Here is a 22,548-nt window from a genome sequence, read left to right on the forward strand (position 1 = left end):
GGTGCTGATCATTTCATTAGAATGCATTGCTTGTGTTGAGCTTGGCTCTTATTTGGCTGCCTGCTAGATCCTAAACCCTTCCCAGATACAAAAAAGAGGACAGTGTTGTGGGCATGTGGTGAATGGCTAGACTTTTACTGCCGATCAGTATCTTTGGGATTTACACTTTTTTTCTCTTATACTTACTGCTTTTGCAGACAGGAAGGGGAGGCACCCAGGTGTGGTTCTCTAGGCACCGGCTCCAATTGCTGCCCTTGAGGACGTATTGCTCATTGCACTTAAACGTGACAGTGTCATTCACGTTCACAGGCTCCAAGGAACTAAACTCACCATTCACCAGCAAAGGGTCAGGACAGTGGCCCACTGAAGAAGAAAAGAGGCAGAGATCTGAAAGGGCTATGCGGAAACCTAGCGCAGCAAAGGCTAGACCTCCTCAGGCTTCATCAAGAAAATTGAAAATGAGAAAGTAAAACTGCGCCTTTTAATATGGACTGGTACATAGTACGAAACCATATCAGTGCAGAATGAGAAAAGACTGGGTTGCCCTTAACTGTGGTAGAAAATGTCTTCATCGTGCACAAGAGTGACAATTGACATTTGAACTTACTAAAATTAAGCATGTAACCGGAAATTACCAATAGCATGTTCATCATTCTCTTATGTTAAGCATTGCTCAAAATTCTTGAGCCCATGTTTGAGGCAAATGTTTCCTTCCCTTTCATCCTGTCAAATACACACATTAGTCATCATTTTTTACTTTGTTTTCTTTTGTTCTGCCCAGGTAGAAAAACAGGAGAATACAAAGGGATGTGAATTTGGTTGTATGAATAAAGGATAAATATACAGGTGTGCTTTAAGGTATAAAGGAGAACTTTACACTCTAGGTTTAAAGGAGAACTAATCCAGCTATTCCTAAAAACAGTATTAATAAAGAGAATGTGGACTAATTATTCTCCATCTCTACAGACACCACAAATGAGTTTTATGTACCTGAACAAATCACTTAGATTTCAGTTATCACATTTGTAAATTGAGAACATAAATTTTCCCATTTCAAAAATTATATGATGGGGCTTCCCTGGTGGTGCAGTGGTTAGGAATCCACCTGTCAATGCAGGGGACACGGGTTCGAGCCCTGGTCCAGGAAGATTCCACGTGCTGTGGAGCAACTTAGCCCATGCGCCACAAGTACTGAGCCTGTGCTCCAGAGCCACGAGCCACAATTACTGAGCCCACATGCCACAACTACTGAGTCCACATGCCACAACTACTGAAGCCCGTGCGCCTAGAGCCTGTGCTCCACAATAGAAGCCTGCACACTACAACGAAGAGCAGCCCCCACTCACCACAACTAGAGAAAGCCCGCATGCAATAAGATATATTTACTTCAAAATAATAATAATGCAAAGCAGAATTGTAGATTTAAAAAGTCATGTTGATCATACATATGAATTCATTTTACACTTCTGTCTTTTGTATATATTTAAAATTTTTCATAACTTAAAAATTTTAAAGCAATATGATATTAAACAAATTACAGCCCCCCCCAAAAAGTAGTTTTAATATGTAGAAGAAATCCTTTCCTTCTTGTAGCGATGATTGCGTCTACTAATTCAACTAAATTAATACTAAGAGCTGATTATGTACCTACTAAGAGAAGTTCCACAACTAGAGTGCTTTAAAAATGTATTACTAGAAGTTGAGAATTTTTTTTCTTATAAAGTCTTACCATGGCCTACTGGAGGTACGATATGAAAGAATACAGAGGGATGACAAGGTGAACAAAGTAGCAGAAAGATCAAACTTACAGCGGCACTCTGGAGCAGAGGCATTCCATCCCTTAGATGCATTACAAAAAAGGGTTTTCTCTCCTACCAGGTGGTAGCCATTCTTACATAAGTAAGTACCCAGAATTTGTCCTTCCCCCTCCTTTGCAACAAATATGCTATTGTCCACTGGGGGAAGTTCTGGACAGATCTCTGTTGGAGGGGAAAAAAAAAAAAAAACAGATTCGTTTGACGTATCACATGCCCTGAGGAAGCACTTACTAGATTCCCCATCCAAGTGTCTTTTGGCTCGATTATTAATTCTGATTCCTTGTACTCTTCCATGTCCATGTACATCCACATCCCTTCCCGCCCAAGGACTCCCAAAGTTTTGTTTTCAAAAGAATAACAGGAGTTTTACTCAAGTTCAGCCATAAGTTATCCACTCCTAAAAAAAACAATCCCCTTTCCAAATAGTGGTCCTGGAGTTTATCATAAATAAGACCTCTCAAGATTTTGAAATTGGTACATATTTTGTTCCCAGAACAGAAAGGGAAAGTAGCAGACAATGACCCACTTCATAGAGCAAAATCGTTAAATATTTACTATGTCCCTATTGAATTCAGAGCATTAGGCCAAGTAATTTGAGATTTTTCAATGAAGGAAATATATTTTATAAACTTCAGTTTCATTAAAACCCCAGATAGAATGCCTCATAATCCACAAACTGATATCACATGCCTTACAAACTGAGGTTTAGAAAAGCATACGTACCATATGAGGCAGAAATCAGCCACATATCCACAAGACAGCACATAAACCAGAAAAACATCTTGCGATCAAAATTATTTGACCCGGGTTGGAAATAAGCCAGTCTAGGATCCTGGTTTAGATCAAAATAGGTCTTCTCACAACACTTGAGATCAGACCAACCACCTCCTTCCTAGAGAAGGGGTTGTCTTGATTTCTCTTCCCTGGAAGGAAAAAAAAATTCTACAACAGGAAATAAGAGTAGCTATAAGGAAGTTGGTACAAGGAGGGATTTTGCAAAAACCCAAAGGGGTGATAAAAAAGAGTTGCCAGTTTTAAAACTCAGTTTCAGAAATAGCCCAAGTGTTGCTTATGCAAATCCAGTTAACCAGTCCCTTTGAACTGCAGGCTGATCCTTCCTCAACAGATTTGGGCCAAATGGTCTTGCCATGACCTTCACATCTGTCGATATTTGCCAGTGTTTACAGTCCACCTTCTGCAACTCTCTCCAGCATTGTGGGTAGAGGCGGGGAGGTGTGCATTCCTTGTGCTTTCCCAAGTAAAACCCAACTCTGGGTGCTACCTCCTCCCCCTTTCTTAAATACCAGGTATCCTAAGACTGTAAGCAGCATTGAAGTCTAAAAGCTCAAGGAAGTCAACTAGCCTTACCTGTCTCCAACCTTCCAGACCATGTGGCTTCCCAGAAAGGAGCTGGTCCTGGTGGATTCCAACCTTGAGAAGGACTCCAAAGTCCTGCAGCAACACAATGTCCTCATTTGCCAGCTCCGCACCAGGCTTCCCATTCCGTGGTCTTCTGTGCAGGATTTGACCTGAGTCCAGAGTCAACCAAATGAGCTAAGAGAGAGATGAGGGGAATGCTTTGGTCTAGGGAATGAAGAATGTAAAATTGCTTTTGGGTTCCCATAGCTTCTTACTCATGATGATTACAGCCACTAGCTAGTTGTCTGTGCTCCAATTACAAAACTGGGGTAAAATTCCTACAAAATCTTAAGTTTAAATAAAATAACAAATATAAAGCATAATAATAAATATAAAGGCATAAAAACACAGTAAGGTCTCTAATGTTATTCTCATCCCCACCCATTATCATTACTTTGTTTTTTTGTTTTTTTTACGGTACGCGGGCCTCTCACTATTGTGGCCTCTTCCGTTGCGGAGTACAGGCTCCGGACGCGCAGGCTCAGCGGCCATGGCTCACGGGCCCAGCCGCTCCGCGGCATGTGGGATCTTCCTGGACCGGGGCACGAACCCGCGTCGCCTGCATCGGCAGGTGGACTCTCAACCACTGCACCACCAGGGAAGCCCCATTATCATTACTTTGTAATGATTTGTTCATGTCTTTCTCCCACACTAGACTATGTTAAAAAACAAAATTCAAGATCTAATTGGCTTTATTCAACAATTCATTAATCGGGCAGCATCCCACCTAGTAAATACAAGGGCACTCTGAGGAGTTGTACAAAATGGAGGGTTTTTATAGAAGGAGAGTGGGGCAAGGAAGTTACTAGCAAAAGAAAAGGAAGAATTGTTTTAGGATAGGTCACCTTCTTTGGGGGAAAAAATGAGAGTCTAATCATGCAGATTACCTCATTAGTGCTGACCAGAAAATTCCAGACTGGCCCAATTAAGAGTATATTCCTGGGGGCTTGTGCTCCGCAACAAGAGAAGCCACCACAATGAGAAGCCCGCACACTGCAGCGAAGAGTAGCCCCCACTCGCTGCAACTAGAGGAAGTCCGCATGCAGCAACGAAGACCCAACACCTCCAAAAAACAAATAAATAAATAAATCTCTTTAAAAAAAAAATGTCTCCAGTGATCTCTGTTTGTCTAGTTCCAAGTTTTGAGCAATTTTTAACATATCACATGTTCTATTTCTTGAGGAATACATGTTCCTCAGTACCTAGTGTACATAATGTTTGTACAATAAATAATAAAAAATGAAAGAAAATTTTGTTTATTGCTACATAAACGAGTATAAAATAGAGCATTATTACAGGAAATAATTGCAAATAAGTCTTCGTCTCAACGGCTTATTTTAGATTCAGAATGATTAGGACTTTAGAAAGGTACAATATTGCTTATAATACTGTCTTCCTAACATTTCTTCGTGAAATGTAAAAATATTTACACTAAGTGGGATATAGAGAGACTATAAATATCCTCACAAAGTTCAGGTCAGGTTTTATGGTCAAATAAATTAAAAGAAAACTTTGTTTTCAAAGCGTATTGAATTTTGTACTTCCATATAAGGGATTACGTGTTTTATTATGGGTGTCCAAGGTTGAATAAACTAATAAATGAGTATTAACTGACGCTTCTAGACTGTTGAACAATTTGATCTAATCCAGATTGTTTCCTGGAGAACTAGGGTAATAAATCAGGTGCAGAAGTTGTACTCAGACTGGTTTGATTACTTTACAGAGGGATGGCGGCCAGTAATTAGCGGAAGAGATCAGAAGGTGAGGGCAGAAGGGTAGAAAAACAAAAGTCCGCAATGCCTAGGCTGGGGGAAGAGCTGTGGGGAGTTAAACAAGGGGAACACACCCTGTGATGTGTGTGTGTGTGTGTGTGATTTTAAGAGAAATGGGAAAAGATTTTTAAAACTTCTACAGTATGTTATGAATGAATTTCCTTCGGGTCTTTGTCAAGACAATTCAGAAAAGACCTAAATTGCTTCTCTGATTATTTTTTATTTACCGAGTTGATGTTTCTTGAATGCCTCATCAAGAAAAACCTGGGCCAGAAAAGTAGACTTTATTCAGATTACATGAGAATAAAATATATAAATTTTAAAAAGGTCAAACTGTTCATGAAGCATTGTAGAATAAGCTTCGCTTGTGAGTCAAAACAGACATGCACTACAGCAAGATCAGACTTGATGAATGACGAATAGTGTGTCTTTAAGTGGTGGCAATATAACTCTTCAAAGACTACTGCTCACCTTGTTATGTCCCTTCAGACTTACTGCAAAGTCCCTATTACCTACTGAAGCAGATTGCTATTCATTCCCAAAATCCCTTCCATCCTTCTTCTTTAGTAATTAAACCACAATTATAGCTGGCACAAGGTCACTTGGAATTTTTTTTTTAAATACATTTCAGCCTGCCTGCAGTAATATATAGCCATGAGCTATGAGAATAAGTACTGCGTGCAACATTTAGAAAACACCCTTAAAGGAAGGTGGTGTACCCTTTTTGCTCCCTTTTTACTGACTGGAATGTAGACATGATTCCGGTAGCTCGATATTGTACTATGAGGTAGAATCCAGCACATTGTAGGCGAGAGTAACCTTCTGCATGTGTAAGGTGCTGTTATTTTGGATTTGGTGACACCTTCAGCTGAAACCAACTCTAATCTGAAACACTCATGAATACAAGAAAATAAGGGCCAACTGGTATTTGAGTGAAAGGACCCAGGAATTTAAATTTGGAAAAAAATGTTTAATAGACTTTACTAAATTGTGCCTAGAGGCTGTTTTCCATCCCACGCACACATTCTAAAAAAGCAACGGATGAAAGAGAAAACCTAGGAAGTGAAAACTGAATGTAAACAATAAGGTAAATGGATCCCTAATGAAGAAAATCCAAAGGGATAAACAAGCTATTCCCGGAAAGTAGGCTGGATACTTGGTGAAGGGCATTACACTTTTTGAGGCGAGGTCCCATTAGATCTGGAATGCTCTTCCCAAGGGTTCCTATGCTTCTGAAATTATTTCACTTAATTGCAAGGAGAAACTCACCTATAGAATCTGACTTAGTTTTCAAACGTGCGGTATCACATATACAACCGAAAAGCGTACCTAAATGTCTTTGGGAATTCAGAAGGGAGTTATTCTTCCCCAAATGCAGCTGGCTTAATGAGAATAAACGAAGAAAGACTTTGTTCCCTCAAGTTAAGAAAACGAAAACATTACTCTCCATGATTAGCAATGTTATCTTATTACAATCTATTCAAAGTCTTGACTAATCCACAATGTCCAGTTAAAAAAAAAATGAGCATTTCAGAATCTCATATATTCCCCTTCTCTGCTTAAGAGTTAATATCAAATAGATGTCTTCATTTTTTATGTCAAAGGAAAGAAAGGAAGATGAGGTGTATCTGTATGTGTGTAGATTATCACCTACCTCCTGGTTTCCTACCTTGACGTCCAAGGATAGGCTTCAGGAGGTCATGACCCCCCACTAAACTGTATGTACAACTTATGTGTGTGTACCTTTTTATGGGGAGAGACTCCTTAGCTTTTATCAAATTCTCAAATGATTTCAAGACAATGAGTGTAGGTTGGATGGTGCAGAATACGTCAAAACCATAAAGCATGGTAACAGGCTATTGCCAGACTGCCAGAGGAAGTATCAGTGGGGTTGTCACCAACAAGGACAAGCTAGTGAACCCAAAGGCTGACCCTCCTCATGGTGAGTCCCCAGTGAAGACCCTGGAGAAATTTAACACATGATGTAACAATTACGGCTACAGAAATAAAGCAAATAATGACCCTTACCCAACACGGGAGCACTCTCCAAAAAGTCATTTTCTAATCCTGATCATCTTTTAAGTTTCCAGCTATATTGAAAAGTAGTATGTTATGTGTTTATTGGGCCCTCACCATCACAAATTTTGACAAAAACTCCATCACTATTGAGGTGAGTCACACAATAAGGGTGTTCATTCACCTATTTATAAAACAGGGAGAACGATCAAAGACACTCCCCAGCCTTCTTCAAACAGTGGCTTGATTGCTGAATAAGAGAAAACTTAACAAAAGGGCTTGGAGAGTTTTCCAAGGAAATCACACCCTTGACACCTTCGTTATTGTTACTCCTCCAGATACATTACTAAAGCTCATACATTTAGCACTTTCTCTCAATTTCAAACTGGGAGAATTCCTAAGTCATTTTCATGCTATCAGAGCCCTTGAGCTTATAGAATTTATAATTGTTTTACTGTTACTATGAACGTTTCATTTTATCTCCATTGCTAACCACCCTACAGTGTTCCAAGTTCCTTATTCATAAATATTTGCATAACTATCACCTAAAAATGGTTTTGGTCAAGGTCATTTATAAGGGGAAGGCATTCCCTCCCAGAAGGGAGGGATGGGTTACAGACTTGCTGTTAAGTGTTTCCTTTCTAATAATAAACACTAGAAAGAGGACAGACTGTGTTTTAGTCATTGCATGGCAACCAATAGGTGATCACTAAATATCCATTAAATAAATTAATAAAGCTCTAGAATGTTGATAATGCATGGCAGTAATGATCCCACTAATATCATTTTGAAATGTTAATGGAACTTGATAAAGGCAGAAGTCACCAGTTAAAACCACCAGTTGGAAATATATACACAATCTAATAATTTGAGAATCATTTTAAAGAAGCTAGCTTCAAATACATTATGCATGATGTTACTATTGTGTATGTATAAGGTACCAAATATTACCTTCTTTTGTGTGTGATTTTAAAAATTAGCTGCACTTTTTAATTAAAAATAACTTTTATTACATTTCTTATTACAAAACCAATACATATTATTCACAAATTTTAGCACGATCTTATTTATCCAGGAGGTAAACTTTTCTCCAGAGAAATGTATCTCTTGGTTTATACTTATAATAAAAATCAATGAAAAAAAAAAGTATTCAAAAGAAATCCACTGTGCCTTCACACAGTTATTATCCTTTTACAGAAGACGGATACCTACATTCTGAAATTTTAATTTAAGGTAATACTATGGACTTTAAACACTCAAAATATCTAAATTTCTACCAAACACAAATTACCTTACATTCTGGTTAAATACATGCAGATATTAATATGGGGACTTAAAAATACCTTACATGGGCTTCCCTGGTGGCGCAGTGGTTGGGAGTCTGCCTGCCGATGCAGGGGACACGGGTTCATGCCCCGGTCCAGGAGGATCCCACATGCCGCGGAGCGGCTGGGCCCGTGGGCCATGGCCGCTGAGCCTGCGCTCCGCAACGGGAGAGGCCGCAGCAGTAAGAGGCCCGCGTACCGCAAAAAAAACAAAAAAAAACCTTACATGGATGAATAAATAACTAAATAAAAACATTTATCAGATCATCAAAAGACGGTGTATTTAGATGCAGAAAGAAACCTGCATCACAAGAACAAAATCATTACAGCACAACATGCTATGAGCAGCTAGATGAAAATTACCTGAAATAAGCTCCTAGTTGGTTGCTGAACTGCCAGCAGCCCAGCACGTCACATCTTAGGTAACAGGGTCCTGTATCATCCACAGTATACAAGAACCATTCGGGAAAATTGCATTGCATCTTCTTGCTACTCACCCTCTTGACCAGCAAGTGGGCATCCGAATGAAAAGGGGGAAAAAATTTAAAAAGCTAATAACTTACTATTCTTTTTTTTAAAAAAAAAGATTTTGCTTGTAAGATATAGTATCCTTGGGAGCTTCCATGCCTTCCTTCAGGAGCAGTGACGTATTAAAATCACATCTGCAGGGACATATTTATACATTTGACAATCACTGATCTAAGGAATAATTACCTGGTTTATCTTTAAGGGAAACCACATGATTAATGCATTGAGGGCTTGGTTCCCCCCCATCCCATTCCTCCAAGGTTCTACATAAGAGAACAGTAGACCACAATAGTGACAATTAGCTAAGAGGAAGGGATTAGAAGACCAGATGCTCTTGAAGTCATAACCACAGCTTTCTTAGAGACCGCATCACGGTAGCAGACCCCACAGAGGGCATGTCTCCCTGCACCTGTTCTGAAACCAAAAGAACTCCTTGGGAGAGTTGATTCCCAAGGAAACTTCTTTTACTTCTTCATGTGATCCAAATGGCACCCTACTTTTCTCTCCAGCCCTCATTTCGAACCACGAGAGAGGATGACGTCAGCCCTCTTCAGCTTTGAGAGGCACACAGTATCAGGTAGAAAATACAGTAGCTACAAAAGAGAACTCAGAAGAAGGGTACATATTTTGTGGAGTCTTGTAGTCAGATCCTGCCCTCAAGGGGCCTGAAACAAGAAAAACTTCTCTAAACAAAAAGATGGCTACTAACGCTGCTCTTCCGTCACCGCAGAAGAGACGTTTTAGGGACTGAATTTCTCAGATACCCTCCATTCACCTGGTGAATTTGTCTCGTTTCCAATGTGACAAAAAAGTGACCGCAAACCTATGTATATTGTACCCTAGCCTGCGCACTTGTAGTGGATGTAGAGACCAGCTCTTACAGCACAGAAATGGTTTGCTGGAGTTCAGCCCTCTCACTTGGGAACAATTAAATCTGAAGAGGTACATTTGCACACTAGGCAAAGAAAGCCAGCTAGGGATACAGTCACAGGTCAGATGTTAAATGCCAAAATGGAACAGGATTGACCAACTTGGGCCAAACCTAGCAAAGAAATGATCAAAACGAAATTGGTTCAGGCTGTGAAATGTTTTGAGGCACAGGGAAGTCAAGTTTTACAGTGTAACTGATATTCCCGTTAGGCATGAGGGGAAGAAATGTGGTGCAGCTTTTTCAGGGCTCATTTGGGTGGCCCCGAATGTCCAATCCCCACTGAACTTCCTGTTCAAGCCCCTTTGGAGCTGACATGCCAAGTTTTTCAGTAGGCCAGTCTCCCGGAGAGGTCTGGCCTCAGCCTTCACATCATCAGGAGAGCAATGGGGGGGAGGCCGGAGAGGAGAGCCTATGCACAGCCAGCGAGGTCTCCGCCTAGGAGCCAGAGAGGAAGAGAAATAAAGCCATTACACCGCCGCCAAATGACTAACGGAGGAAGTTGAGCAGAACCCTCACCCACCCTTCCAGTGCTCCCCGCGGCTCACATCCCCACATCCGCACACGTGAGTTAAAACGTCGGTGGGCTAGCACACGCCCCTCTACCCTCGGGAGTCAGACAAACTCTAATGGCTTAGTCCTGAGCTTCTTTCCCTGAGGAACCGACCTTGTGACCATGTTGGACCAAGCACTCCTTTCAGACCTGGAGCTAAGCTACATATCCAAGATAGGAGGTGGAAGCAGTAGTGAGCCCCGTGGTAAAAGGAGAGTATTTAGGCTACATCAGCCAAAAGACCAGGCCAAAAAAATGATACTGCGGGCAGGGGCTACTTGGCTTCTGAGGAGGGTCCCTACCGCTGTAGTTATCCCGGTCCATCCTGACATCAGTCATCAGAGCAGAAGTCAACTTCCTCCCATAAACTGGGATCCAACGTTTGAACTTGTGAGAAATTCTTCCCCCGAGAACAGTGTTTCTCGAATGTTAAATGTGCGTCTGAACTGCCTCGTCATCCAGTTAAATTGAATATTCTCATTCAGCAGGCCTGGGATGGGGCCCAAGAGCCTGCATGTCTAATGAGCTCCTGGTCCTTGTTAAGGTAACAAGGAATAAATAAGGCATGAGAATAGTGACACAATCCCACCCTATTTTCCCATCCCAGAAGAAGTTAAATGCCATTCTACCCCACCAGCTGTAATCTCTTTAGAAACAGGAAGGTAATATTTTAGAAGGAAGAGTCCACTAAATTCTAAGAGATCGCCAAAGGTTGTTTTTTTTTTTTTTCCACAATAAATAATGAGTTCCATGTTGCTAGTGCGAGTCAGAAAACAGTGTGGTCAAAGGTAATTTTTTCTTAATTCTTGTAGAGGCGCCAAAAAGTACACACGACTAAGTTCAGGTGCCTTCTATAATGTCCTTCCCACCTTCCCCAGAAGGTGGTGCAAGAGAGCCACGCCTCCACCAAGGACTCCAGTCACTCTGTGGGCTGGCTTTTGCTGGTCTGACGCTCAAGTGCCAAGCAGCCTGAGGCAAAGTTTTGGGGGTGGGGGAGTGGTGGAGAACACAACCCAAAATACAAAACAAAAAACCCAGAAGCCTTCTGATAGATTCAAGTTACTCAACAATTTTATTTACCCATTCTACACACACACACACAAAAACACATTTCAAATACAATTATACACCTTATGTGGATCTGAGTGCCATATTTTGACATCAGTGTCACCAGATTAAATTAGAATGCCCCTAAGGATTAACATTCCTTCTTTCAACACAGCTTTGCCTAGGAAACATGCAGGATAGCGCTATTGCTTCGGTTCCCAACTCAGTCCATTCCATTTAACCCAGTGGTGCTCAGCCCACTCACTCCCAATCCCTCCAAAGGGCACAGCTGGCAACAAGTCCTTTGCTTTTGCCACAGCAAAACCATCACCATTATCAGAATGAATTCATTTTGTTACTTCAACGCAAGAAAAGAAAAATGGACACAAGCAATTCAGATACAAAAAACACGGAGTAGCTAAAAATTGGTCATGGATCCCCAGTGAAAGCCTTACTGAAAAGAATACTTTTGCCAAAATTTCCTTTGCATTTTTATTGATTATATTAGAATTAAGAGGCAAATGGGTAGCGGACTAAAAACAGCAGCATTATCCAATGGAATGCTACAAGCCCATAGCGGGGAAGCGGAGGACACAGAAAGTTCAGAAAGTGAAGTCCTGCCCAGAAGTGGGGGAATGGATAGGATGACTTCAAGTAAAGGTAACAGTGTCAGGCTCTGAGCAGGCATTTCCTTAGCTGAGTTGACAAAATAACTTACACGTGATGTTCAACCTTCATTTTCTACAAAATGATTAGGATTTGGCTGCTACTCTAAAGGAAATATCTGTGAAAAATCATAGTGTACAGAACTTCCCCCTAAAGAAAACATGTGGAGCGGTTACTTCCTTTCTTTGTAGGACATGTACAATAGACAGAGAATTGCAGTAACATGCATACACTGTCAACTGGTACAATTAGAAAACAGTCAGACTTGTCAGCTTACAGATCTCAGTAGAGCCTGTTGGTCAGTCAGCACAGGGACCCTACCACACTCCGTCAGGCAGTCAGCAGTCAGCACATAGATAATTCGAGATACAGTGTTCGGGACATGACGAGTCTAAATTAAATTCCTGGACATACTTCTGATGTCTGTGTCACCTCGATCGGAAGTCAGAGATCAATCCTGCCAATGTTGCAACCTGATTCAGATTAAAATATTTAATTCCAATAAAATTATTTAATTCAAAGTAAAATATTTTAAAACGCAAGTCAAAATGTATACCGGAAAACCTATGTAAAGTTATCAAATTTCTGGAAAACAAACACAACATGGCCTCTGGGCTGAACAAAGACAATGGAATGTACATAAGACTATACAACCCAGATAGAGTTCCCTCAATTATTAGGCACTTATTCCCCTTGTCCTCCGGCTACCCCAAGCATCAGTGAGCTTCTCTGGTACTCAGACCTTCTACTCACAGATACACCATAAGATGGATTTATTTCCAAACAGCCGTATCATGTTTCTTCAAAATGCCAGTGTCTCTGAAGATGAAATGTGGGTTGCAAAGAGGAACACCCAGATCCTCACAGGAAACACTCAACCATTCAGTCTAGGATACAAATATCTTGCACTCCTAAACCTAACTTCTTGGGAGGTAGTGGGTGGGTGGAGGATGGACAAAAAAACACAAAAAAACAAAAATCAGAGATAAGGATATGGGGCAGACCCCTGGCACAATGCGTGTTTTTAACAGATTTTCTTATTCTACTTTCCAACTGAATGCAAAACAATCTCCTTACCAAAACAAAAGCAAAAACAATACAGATAATAAATAAGAGCTAAATTCCAATTTAAGAATTAAGATATAGGAAAAGAAGCTAGTTGTCTAAATCTGCTTTAGATTCCTCTTCACATCTGTCACGCAATTCCTCATTTAGTTTTAAAGCAGGGAAAAGATAATCAGTGATTATCAAAGATAATACAGTGATTTTTTTCCTTTCCTAATTTTGTACCAGTAGATTAAATGCTAAAGCCTTCACCTATTTCTCCCATAACACAGCTGAAAGCCTCAGCAAACGGTACTCTGGAGTTCATCCTTTCTTACTAGCATTCGTGATAAACACATAATCAGAGTAACGTGTATATACTACCGACACACATTCAAATAAGAAGGGGAGAGGAGGACAGGAAAGAAAAGATAGGGAACAGGAATTCTCTAAAAGGTAGAATAAGAGCTCTCTTCTATTCTATGCTCTCCTGGCTCCTTTCTGCTGAAACTTCTCTGGAGGGACCTTGCTCTAAAAACCAAACAACGCTGAAATCCTTGCTGTTGTCAAGTTCTAATTTCTCATGTCCAATCTGAGAATTATAAGACCGCCTCACTCCTCTTCTTGGGGAAGCAAAGTAACACATGGGGAGAATGGCAAAATATCGGCAGGCTGAGAACCCAATGAACATCCCAGTGCCCTGTGTCTAATGCAGGGGTTTATAACAAGGTAAAACAATGCTAGTTTGTTAGAGAATTCGCTTCTCACTAGGAGTACGTACAGCCCAAAGCCAAGTCTCGGATCAAAATGCTCCTTCTCATGCATTAGTTCTGAATCACTCTCACCTCACAGCAAGAGAAAAGACTGAATGCCCATTTGGGCTAAAGATGCCACCAGCCAAGCAAAGCTAGACAAGACAACCTTGTAAAAGTACCACACACACACCTCCTAGACCACATCATTCTGGGGGACATTCCCACCTCCCAACCCTTTTAGTCTCATACATGTAGGACAAGAAAAAAGTCAGAAGGAATCTCTACTCCACTTCGATGTCCACATTTACAGACTCAACGTGTTGCTCTTTCACAAATGTTCATTTATTATAAATTATATGCTCTTTCTCTAAAATAACTTTTTCAGGGCAAGGACCTTTTCTGCTGCTTTGGTGTCTCCTTCTCCCACCACCACTCCACCCAGCCCAAAGCCCCACAAACATGGACACTAGGTACACGTTATATAATGGCTAAACAGGAATAGGAAGTTACCTTATGTCTGGAAGGCAATTTAGAGCAGAATCTAGGCAAGTGGCCTTTGAGATTGGCTGTGATGTCCTACTCAGGATGTAGGAATAAAGGACTCAAGGTCACAAGCCAGCTGCCTGTGATGATAACCTTTATCATCCCACAAGTTTTATCTCAGTACCTCTCTCCAGGGTGCTTAAAATTCTCAGCTATTATCATAGGACATTTATACGACATAGTGATTTGTTCCACATCACCCTGCAATGTAAAGTGTTAAAGCCGGAACAGGCTGCTGCCTGAAGTAACAATGGGGGGTAACTTCATTCAGTACTGTGATCTGTTCACACATCTAACTCCAGGGAACTGTCCTTTCAAAACCATGAGGAATTCAGAATTCCCAGGTTGACGCTTAGTCCAAGAAACTACTGTTTCTCCACCCAACAACACAAAATAGAGTTCTAACCTGGAGTATGATTCAGAATCATAAGAGAAGCCATTTAAACACATGCATGCCCAGACCCGAATCCCAGAGACTGAGTCAGAATTAAGCCTAGAGTGGACACAGGCAAGTGCATGTTTCAAAAGTTCTGTAGGGGATTCTAATGAAGATTCCTAGGTGAGAAGCACAACAAAAGGCCTCCTATTACCAAACAAAAACACCCCTGGCAAATAGCTAACTTGCTCTCACTGGTCACCTCTAAGAGACAGATTGATAACTTTAAGGTACGGAGTCCTCTCTCTCTTTTAAAAATCTCACGAGAACTCTAGACTCACCTCTCAGAAAAATGCACATACGTATATTCATATATTTTGTATACAAAACTGGGGGAGGTATACCATCGTGGGCCACCAAGGGGCTAAGGATCCCTACTCTAAACATAACCTTGCAGAAAAAAATAAAATGACACAAGTAAATGCATAAACAGTCAACAGCTAGACCCCACAGGATTCTAAGACTACTCTGGACATCAAGATGATGTAAATTAATACCCTAGTGAGGGAGATTTAATTTATCACCAGGCTTTCCCAATATCTGGGGAAAAAAATCGCTCACGCAAAAAATTTTTTGACTTAAAAAGGAGAATATTTTGAGAATTACTAGAATGTGCTGAAAATTACTAGTTCACTAGCAGCTCTAGTGAACTCTTCTCTGCCTTTCCCTTGAGCAATTCAAACCTCAGCGGGGACTCCTAAATCTAACTCTGTCCTTCTCAACAGTCCCGGAGGTCACTGGCTTTGGCAGGAGAGTTCCTGTAGTTGGCAAAGAAGCCAGGAACCACTGGAGAAAATGTATGACACTCCTCCAAGAGCCCTGTAAGAGCTAGAGGCCAGCCTACTCTCCTAAACCTTACTCCTCTGCAGCCCAGAGACCTATGTCTGAAAAATACAAACCAAGATATTTCACACAGGCTGAAAGCCAGCTTCCCCCCGGGTACTGAAGACTTTAGGATCGTTTCTCATGAAAGGAGGCAAGAACTCTCATCCTATGTCTACCTGCAGTGTCTAGAGCACCTGTGGATGTTCTGTAGCCTGGGCTGACCCTTGTAGGACCTGGCTTGAGAGGAAGGGAGAAGGGAAAAGAAAGGCTCCCCCAGTCCAGATCCATCTAGGCCCACTGCAGAGAACATCAATGGAGGGCAAACTTCTCTCCCACCCACTGCCCCTTCCCTCCTAGACAGACACACAACGATGCCATGCATCACACTGGGCAATCCAAAGGGGACATGAGAGGGGGGAAGAAAGCGGGCAGGTCAGGACTGTGAGTAAAGCACACCTGGAAGAGACAAAGGTGGAGGGGAAATGGGCTTCTGTGTCCCCCTCCACCCTGCCCCCACTTTACCAACACAAGGACATTAGTGAGTTTAGACACTGTGGATGGACAAGAACCACGGCATGCTCAGCCTCAGCCCCAGCTCTGCCAATCACCCCAGGAGAGTGGATCCCTTTTCCTCCTCCTCCAGACCCCCCCCCAGACTGAGGACCTGTCCTAAAACACCCAACTCGCCAGCTTGCCCCTGGGCGAGGAGATGTCTCACACCGTACACTAGCTAAGGTTGGTCTGGAAACACGTGACCTCACATTCTCTGCTAAGATCCACAGTGTGGGGCTGGTGGGGGTCGGGGTGGGGAGGTGGGAGCTGGAAGTTAAATGACTCCTTGGTGATTAGTGACAAGGGCAGGAGGCCAGGATGGGAGGGAGACACACGGTTACACCACCGGAATGCTGACTTGGGTCTTCGGCTGGTCGGCCCCTTCTTGCATGTCCAGGGCACGGAGAGGGCTGAGGGGCTTGAGGGGCCGGCTCCCAACACTGTAATTTCTCGGACGCCTTACTGTATTCGAACTGGACAGAGGCGTAAAGCTGTTCCTTCTCATCCTTACAGGGGTTTGGTTCTTGGGGAAGTTGTTCTGATTGGAAACGAGGGACACCACACAAATGAAAGCCAAGCCAAAAGCTCACTCATAAACCACAGCAGCCTCCTGCAGATGGGGTCTCTCCTAAGACATGGGCCACGGCCTGGTCCCCCAGCCTCGGGAGACTAAAGGTTGTGGGGGTAGAAGCTCCGTGAGCACCATACTTCAAAGCAGGAAAGAGGCTCAAGAAAGGAAGGGGGTTATTTAAGATCACACACAGATTACCGGGACAGACCTAGGAACAAACCTATACCTCCTGACCCCGCCTTACAGGCACCTCTGGATCCTGCTTTCTAAAGGGAGCGCTTTCTGGGGGGAAAATTTGCATTTCATTTCTGCCAAACACTTTCCATAGTTCATTGGATTTCCAAGAGCCAATCCGCAAGGTTAAGACTCAGGAAAGAGATACTGATTTTAAAAATTAGTAATTCCAACATCTCTTCTTTTTGGAAGTAAGCAAACTACATGGGACATGAGTTCTGGATCGGTTTTCCTTTGGTACGTAAAAGAAACCCAGTCTCTCGATGTCAAAGGTTCAAAGACTCGAAGTGGTGGGGAACCAGCATGTCATCCGTGGGGAAATACTTACAGTTGGCTTGTCACGGTGAGTGTTCACAGCCTCCACGTTAAGTTTAATTGTTTCCACTTTGCAGCCTGAGAAAACAGAGGAAAGTGGAGAGGGCTTCAGGAAAAAAGCTCAAAGAAAAATTCCTTAGTTTCAGTATGGTAATAAAAGAACATATATATCCCCCAATACATACATACATCCCTTTAAAAATGGAAGGCACTGATGGAACTTCCCTGCTAGATACAGGTGAGGAAGTTGAACTTCTAGGCAAACTTCAGAGAAAATTCAAAAACCCTGACCTTCCTCTATCCCCACCTCCTGCCCAGCTCCTAGGTTCATAGTTACCGTAGGCTACAGGAGTAAGTTTGAAGATGGTATGGAGAGGGCACCTCAGGTACGGTAGCTCATCTGAAAGCAGAAAGACCAGGTGGAGGAAGTCTCAGTTATTATGAAGCAAGGTTAAGTTAGTGGAAGAGAGCATCTAAGGCGCTCCTGAGTTTTCTTTACCCTGACCTGGAGTTAGACATCTCCTCCTCTAAACCCCCAGACAATTATCAACATAGCCTCCAAGGAAGCCACCCCAGCTACTGAGTGGCTAAGAAAGGAAAAAAGCCCACTTTAGATCCTTCCCTGCAGGCAAAACGAGAGGAAGTGCCGCAGCCAGGGCCCCACACACGGGAAGACTGGGGCACCGCGGGTACCCCAAAGGTCAACCTGCAGGCTTCCCAGCAGCTCAGGTAGATCAGGAAGGGAAGGGAGGGGAGTATCAGAGAAGACAGCAGCACTTCCTTATTGCTCTCCCCAGAAACCATCTACCCTGAATCCAAAGGATGAAGATGCTTCTGAGATAACACCCTCCTAGTAGACCAAGTAACAAGCCGGGAATGTTCAACCACTTTTCTAATGCTGCCAGAAGTGTTAGCGCAGTGCTGTCCCTTTAGCCAGGCAGGACCAAGAGCTAAAGCAGCAGTTGCTCTCCACTGGGGGTTTTTGCATCAGCAGAGTAAATTCAGCAAGTAGTTGGCCCAATGGCTGCTGGGAGCCCCACACTGTTGCCTGAAGAATGTACTCTGATTTGAGTGGAAGAGTGGGAGGTCTCGTTGCCAGGGATCCTGGTGCCACCCCAAGTGCAGCCCCCTCCCTGTGGATGTGTGCCCGGCCCTTCCCTCCAATGGCACCTGCACCCTTGTCCAAGAAGTAGGCCAGGAGGCAGCGCATGACAGCCTGGTGGGAGATGACGAGGACGTTGCCCTGACGCTCCAGCTCCATGATGACAGGCTCCAGCCGCTGTACCAGGTCCTGGTATGACTGTGGGGGAAGTGGGGTGGGTTGGTAGGAGGTGCAAGCTGGCAGCCAAGTCGGTGGCTGTGTCCAGAGTTAAGAGGCCGCTTCTCCTTTCTCCCCAGCTGGCTTTCCTCCTGGAGGTTTGGCGCCTTCGTGTCTCCTGCTAACCACCCCCAGCCCTGGTACCTCTTGAGAATATTCAGACTTTTCAAGAGCAATGTTCAGACTGAGAAAATTGCAGGTCAAGAAGAGAAAATCTGAATGCAGCCTGTGGGGTTCTTTTTCTCTGGACAGAATAGGCAAGAGTGCAAGGCAACAAAGACTCCTAGGGATTTCCTAGACCCCTGTTGTTTTATTTACCTTTGCCTCACACCCCTAGACTATGAAGCCACTTGGACCAGCAAGCAGCCTTAAACACCACAGATGAGAGGAAAATCATTCATATCCCATATATTTACTTGGGGCCTATACCTGCTTGGGTGGGGGTGGAATGAAAAGAAAAGAAGTTACAAAAGACCATGTGGATTCTAACATATACTCAGCAACAGAGGCTATCTTGTTACCCTTTCTCTGAAGATCTTAACAAATCAAGTCGGCATTGGACTGCCGACTGCCAGAGCTGAATTAAACACAGCAGGCCCCAAAAGTAGGAAGAGAAACTAAATGATGTCTTAAGTACTCTTTCTCGGTCCCCAAACTCACATTCAATCCTTCCCCAAAATTCAAGCTAAGCCCCTAGCAAAGGGTGGGGCAGTCACCCCTCGTGAGGGAAATCTCACCTCCCCTCCAGGATATCGATACAGGTATTTCTCTTCATCTCGAAGCGCAAACTCGTCTGGGTACCGCTCCTTAATCTCCGCATAAGTCATCTCCTCGCACACGCCCTGCAGGAGCCACACGGCTGGAAGAGGCGAACTGGACCCACACAGCCCCCCAAATGAAAAGGCGGCCGTGAAGAATATTAGGCATTCGTGCCAGGCACTGGGCTGGCTCCCTTCATGCACTGCAACTGACCGACTAGCAGGGTGAGGGGCCCCTGGGAGAGGAGGCCGCCTCTCTAGCTTAAGCTGCTGCTTTCTCCTACTGCTGTGGGGAACTTAGAGGTCAAGAAAAGTCAGCAGGATAAAAGGAACAGGAAGCAGGGAAGGAGGGGAAACTGCAGGCACTAGGGAATTCTTGTAGAAGGCATAAAAGGGTACAGAGGAAGGAAAGAAAAAGAAGTGCCTACTTTTGCGCTCAAGGACACAGAAAGCCAAGAACAAATTGGAAAGAACTTTTCCAGAATAGCTGACCAGGTGGCCTAAGCAGAAATTAAAGAAGTGAGTTGTCAGCTATTTCTTTTTCCTAGGAGGAAAATATATGAAGGGTCCAAATGGAGCTTCACTCTCTCCAGGTGCCAGGGGCTAGGTCAAAAATTGGTTCAGGTCCCATCACTGGCACAGGTGTATCAAGCAGGCAGGAAGCCCTGATTGGGGGTGCATTGTTCCCACTTATTCCCTAAACTGGCCATAGATTCAGCTTCCTCAAAGTCTCTACTTGGTGGTTCTAGTTTTCTAGATGAACGGCCCACATGGTGACTTCTGAGTGTTCCTGCCTGAATAGGAGACCCTTACTGGCTTTTTAGCCATCAGACCTTCCTACTCACAGCATCAATCTCATTCAGAATCTTCCACTGCTCATAGGTCACCCCCAGAGATTCAGCGGTCTGGATAGTCCTCTTCAACTGACTTGTCCACACTTTGAGGTCTGCTATCTCCTGTTCCTCCAGAAACTTCCTTAGAGCCTGGGCAAACTGGGGTGTGAAATAAAATTTTTAAAAGAAAACACACACACAGGGAATTCCCTGGCGGTCAGTGGTTAGGCCTCCACGCCTCCACTGCAGGGGATGCGGGTTCCATCCCTGGTCAGGGGAACTAAGATCCTGCAAGCCGCGCATGGCACGGCCAAAAAAAAAAGAAAGAAAGAAAGGAAATAGAGACACACACACAGACACACACACACACAGACACACACACACACACACACACACACACACACACACAGAGGACTGTTAACTCAGCCTGAAAAGGACAATGTGTATGACCCCAGTCAAACTCTGAAAGGTGCTACATAGTTATAATAAACCCAAGAGGAAATGAACTTTAACCAGAGCATCCTGTACCGTGCTGAGCATACAAGTTGAGCTCAATAAACATGGGACGGCTGAATGATCACAGCAGAAATGGTTCCAAGTTACGCACCCTTCAATACACAGCTAGAACCAGTGAATAAGCAAACGTCTCTTTACTTGCTTGACTATCTGAAACCACAGCCTAAACTCCAATAGGATTCAGTAAGAAGTAAGGGGATCAAAGAGATGACATCCACCATGCCCTCCTAACTCTAAGCCTGGGAAATCCAGCCGGCTGGCTAACTACTCACCTGTTTTCCCCGCACGGAGAGGCCTGAGTCACCCCCAATCTTTCCCAAGAGATTGAACTCGCTCTCTCCGTGCCGGCAAAGGTAAATGGTGCGAGGATGGACATGGATATTCATGAGGTAGTAGACGATCTTGCTCTGGATGTAGTCCTGGACTTTGTTCACTAGAAATCGCTGGCCCACGTTTATCACCTTGATGAAAGAAAGATCCCTGGGACAGAGCAGGGAAAAAAAAAAAAAATGTCCCCTGGGTATGAAAATCTGAGGATAACAGGAGGAGGGGAAAGGATCTGTATAGTTACTTGCAGGCTCCCAGCAGCTCTTCTGCCTCTCCTGCCACACCCCGACCCAAATGTAAGGAATCAAATGGAAAGAGATGGATGGCTCCTCAGAACAAAGATGCAGTAAACTTTCCTGAACTTCTCATCAGGCAGTACCATTTCCTCAGTGCCTACACTGTGCCAGGCACTGTAGCTAAGTTAGATAAACAGAATTCAGGCTTCCCCTCAGGGGCTAGACTAGATGGATGACCTGAAGATTTTGCTAACCCTGAAGTTTGTTGAGAAGCACAGCGCCCACCTGAGGCGGTCAAGACGGAGTCAGAGTGTGGCATCTACCAGCGGGGAGGGGCGAGGAGCGGGGTGCAGAACCATAGACAGAGATCTCTGTGCGTTCCTCCCCATCTACATAAATCAAGTTTCTCTCAAAGGCACTCACATAGACTGTTTGCTTTATGGCCATCATGGAATTGTTCTCACTATAGAAATAATAAGTGTTTATTCCAAAAAAAAATTTTTTAAGAAAGAATGATGCAAATAAAAATTACCCATAGCCCTACCACCAGAGGTAACATCTACACACACACACACACACACACACACACACACACACACACACACATATTCTTCTAGAATATTTTTCTATGTAGGACTTTGGGCTAACTGAGGAATATACTATTATACCATATCTAGGGCAGTGGTTTTCAACTTCTGTATTAAGAAACACCTGCAAACACTAACATTGTGGGCAACACACTTGAAGGAACTGAAAGACTCGAAAGATGAAGCAGACCACTGAAGCAGTTTAACCGTGGCTATGCACACTGTCTTGCCATTTGCTTGGCTTCAGGGCTGTATTCTTATCTGACTAGAGCTGTATTGACTGCATGCTTTTTCAAAGGCCACCTTCTCACGGGTCTCCCTGCGCACATGTCATTCTTCAACATGGACTTGGCATCTTGCTACGGCTCTTTTCGCCTACACACGTCAAGTTAACCTGTGTTCTGTGCCACACTGCTGATAGGCACTGCCATAGTAAGTAATATCTAAAAACCACTTAAATATATATATTTATATATGCATACACATGTACAATATATTGTTTTATGCAAAATAAATTTACATATTATGTTATTTTACATATGGAATATATGCACATATATTCATATGTATTACTATATATTTTTATACATGTACATATATATATATATATATATATATATACCTATA

At 43.2% G+C, this 22,548-nt stretch overlaps 2 protein-coding genes across 13 annotated transcripts in view; both read right to left on the reverse strand.

Moving 5' to 3' along the window:
* Nucleotides 1–4,222, reverse strand: part of C4BPB (complement component 4 binding protein beta) — an 11,230-nt gene extending 7,008 nt beyond the window's left edge. Inside the window, exons 1-5 of one of the 3 annotated variants that reach the window (XM_024751047.1) lie at nt 4,124–4,222; nt 3,186–3,371; nt 2,541–2,740; nt 1,809–1,979; nt 187–363 (exon numbers count right to left, since the gene is read on the reverse strand). In XM_024751047.1, coding sequence (XP_024606815.1) covers nt 187–363; nt 1,809–1,979; nt 2,541–2,598 — 406 coding nt within the window. In that variant the 5' untranslated portion in view covers nt 2,599–2,740; nt 3,186–3,371; nt 4,124–4,222. Of the gene's footprint in view, nt 1–186; nt 364–1,808; nt 1,980–2,540; nt 2,760–3,185; nt 3,596–4,123 lie in introns of those variants that run through there. The other 2 variants (XM_024751049.1, XM_024751048.1) reach the window with 2 other exon arrangements.
* A 4,264-nt stretch (nt 4,223–8,486) lies between these two features.
* Nucleotides 8,487–22,548, reverse strand: part of PFKFB2 (6-phosphofructo-2-kinase/fructose-2,6-biphosphatase 2) — a 25,046-nt gene continuing 10,984 nt past the window's right edge. For 5 of the 10 annotated variants that reach the window (XM_024751173.1, XM_024751175.1, XM_024751170.1 and 2 more), the window contains exons 9-16: nt 21,044–21,251; nt 20,268–20,414; nt 19,402–19,506; nt 18,517–18,646; nt 17,684–17,746; nt 17,360–17,424; nt 16,585–16,764; nt 11,408–12,992 (exon numbers count right to left, since the gene is read on the reverse strand). In XM_024751173.1, coding sequence (XP_024606941.1) covers nt 12,954–12,992; nt 16,585–16,764; nt 17,360–17,424; nt 17,684–17,746; nt 18,517–18,646; nt 19,402–19,506; nt 20,268–20,414; nt 21,044–21,251 — 937 coding nt within the window. In that variant the 3' untranslated portion in view covers nt 11,408–12,953. Of the gene's footprint in view, nt 10,244–11,407; nt 16,765–17,359; nt 17,425–17,683; nt 17,747–18,516; nt 18,647–19,401; nt 19,507–20,267; nt 20,415–21,043; nt 21,252–22,548 lie in introns of those variants that run through there. The other 5 variants (XM_024751178.1, XM_024751179.1, XM_024751176.1 and 2 more) reach the window with 4 other exon arrangements.

The sequence above is a fragment of the Neophocaena asiaeorientalis genome, unplaced genomic scaffold (genome assembly GCF_003031525.2).
Source record: "Neophocaena asiaeorientalis asiaeorientalis breed wild unplaced genomic scaffold, Neophocaena_asiaeorientalis_V1.1 scaffold67, whole genome shotgun sequence".
Classification (NCBI taxonomy): domain Eukaryota; kingdom Metazoa; phylum Chordata; class Mammalia; order Artiodactyla; family Phocoenidae; genus Neophocaena; species Neophocaena asiaeorientalis.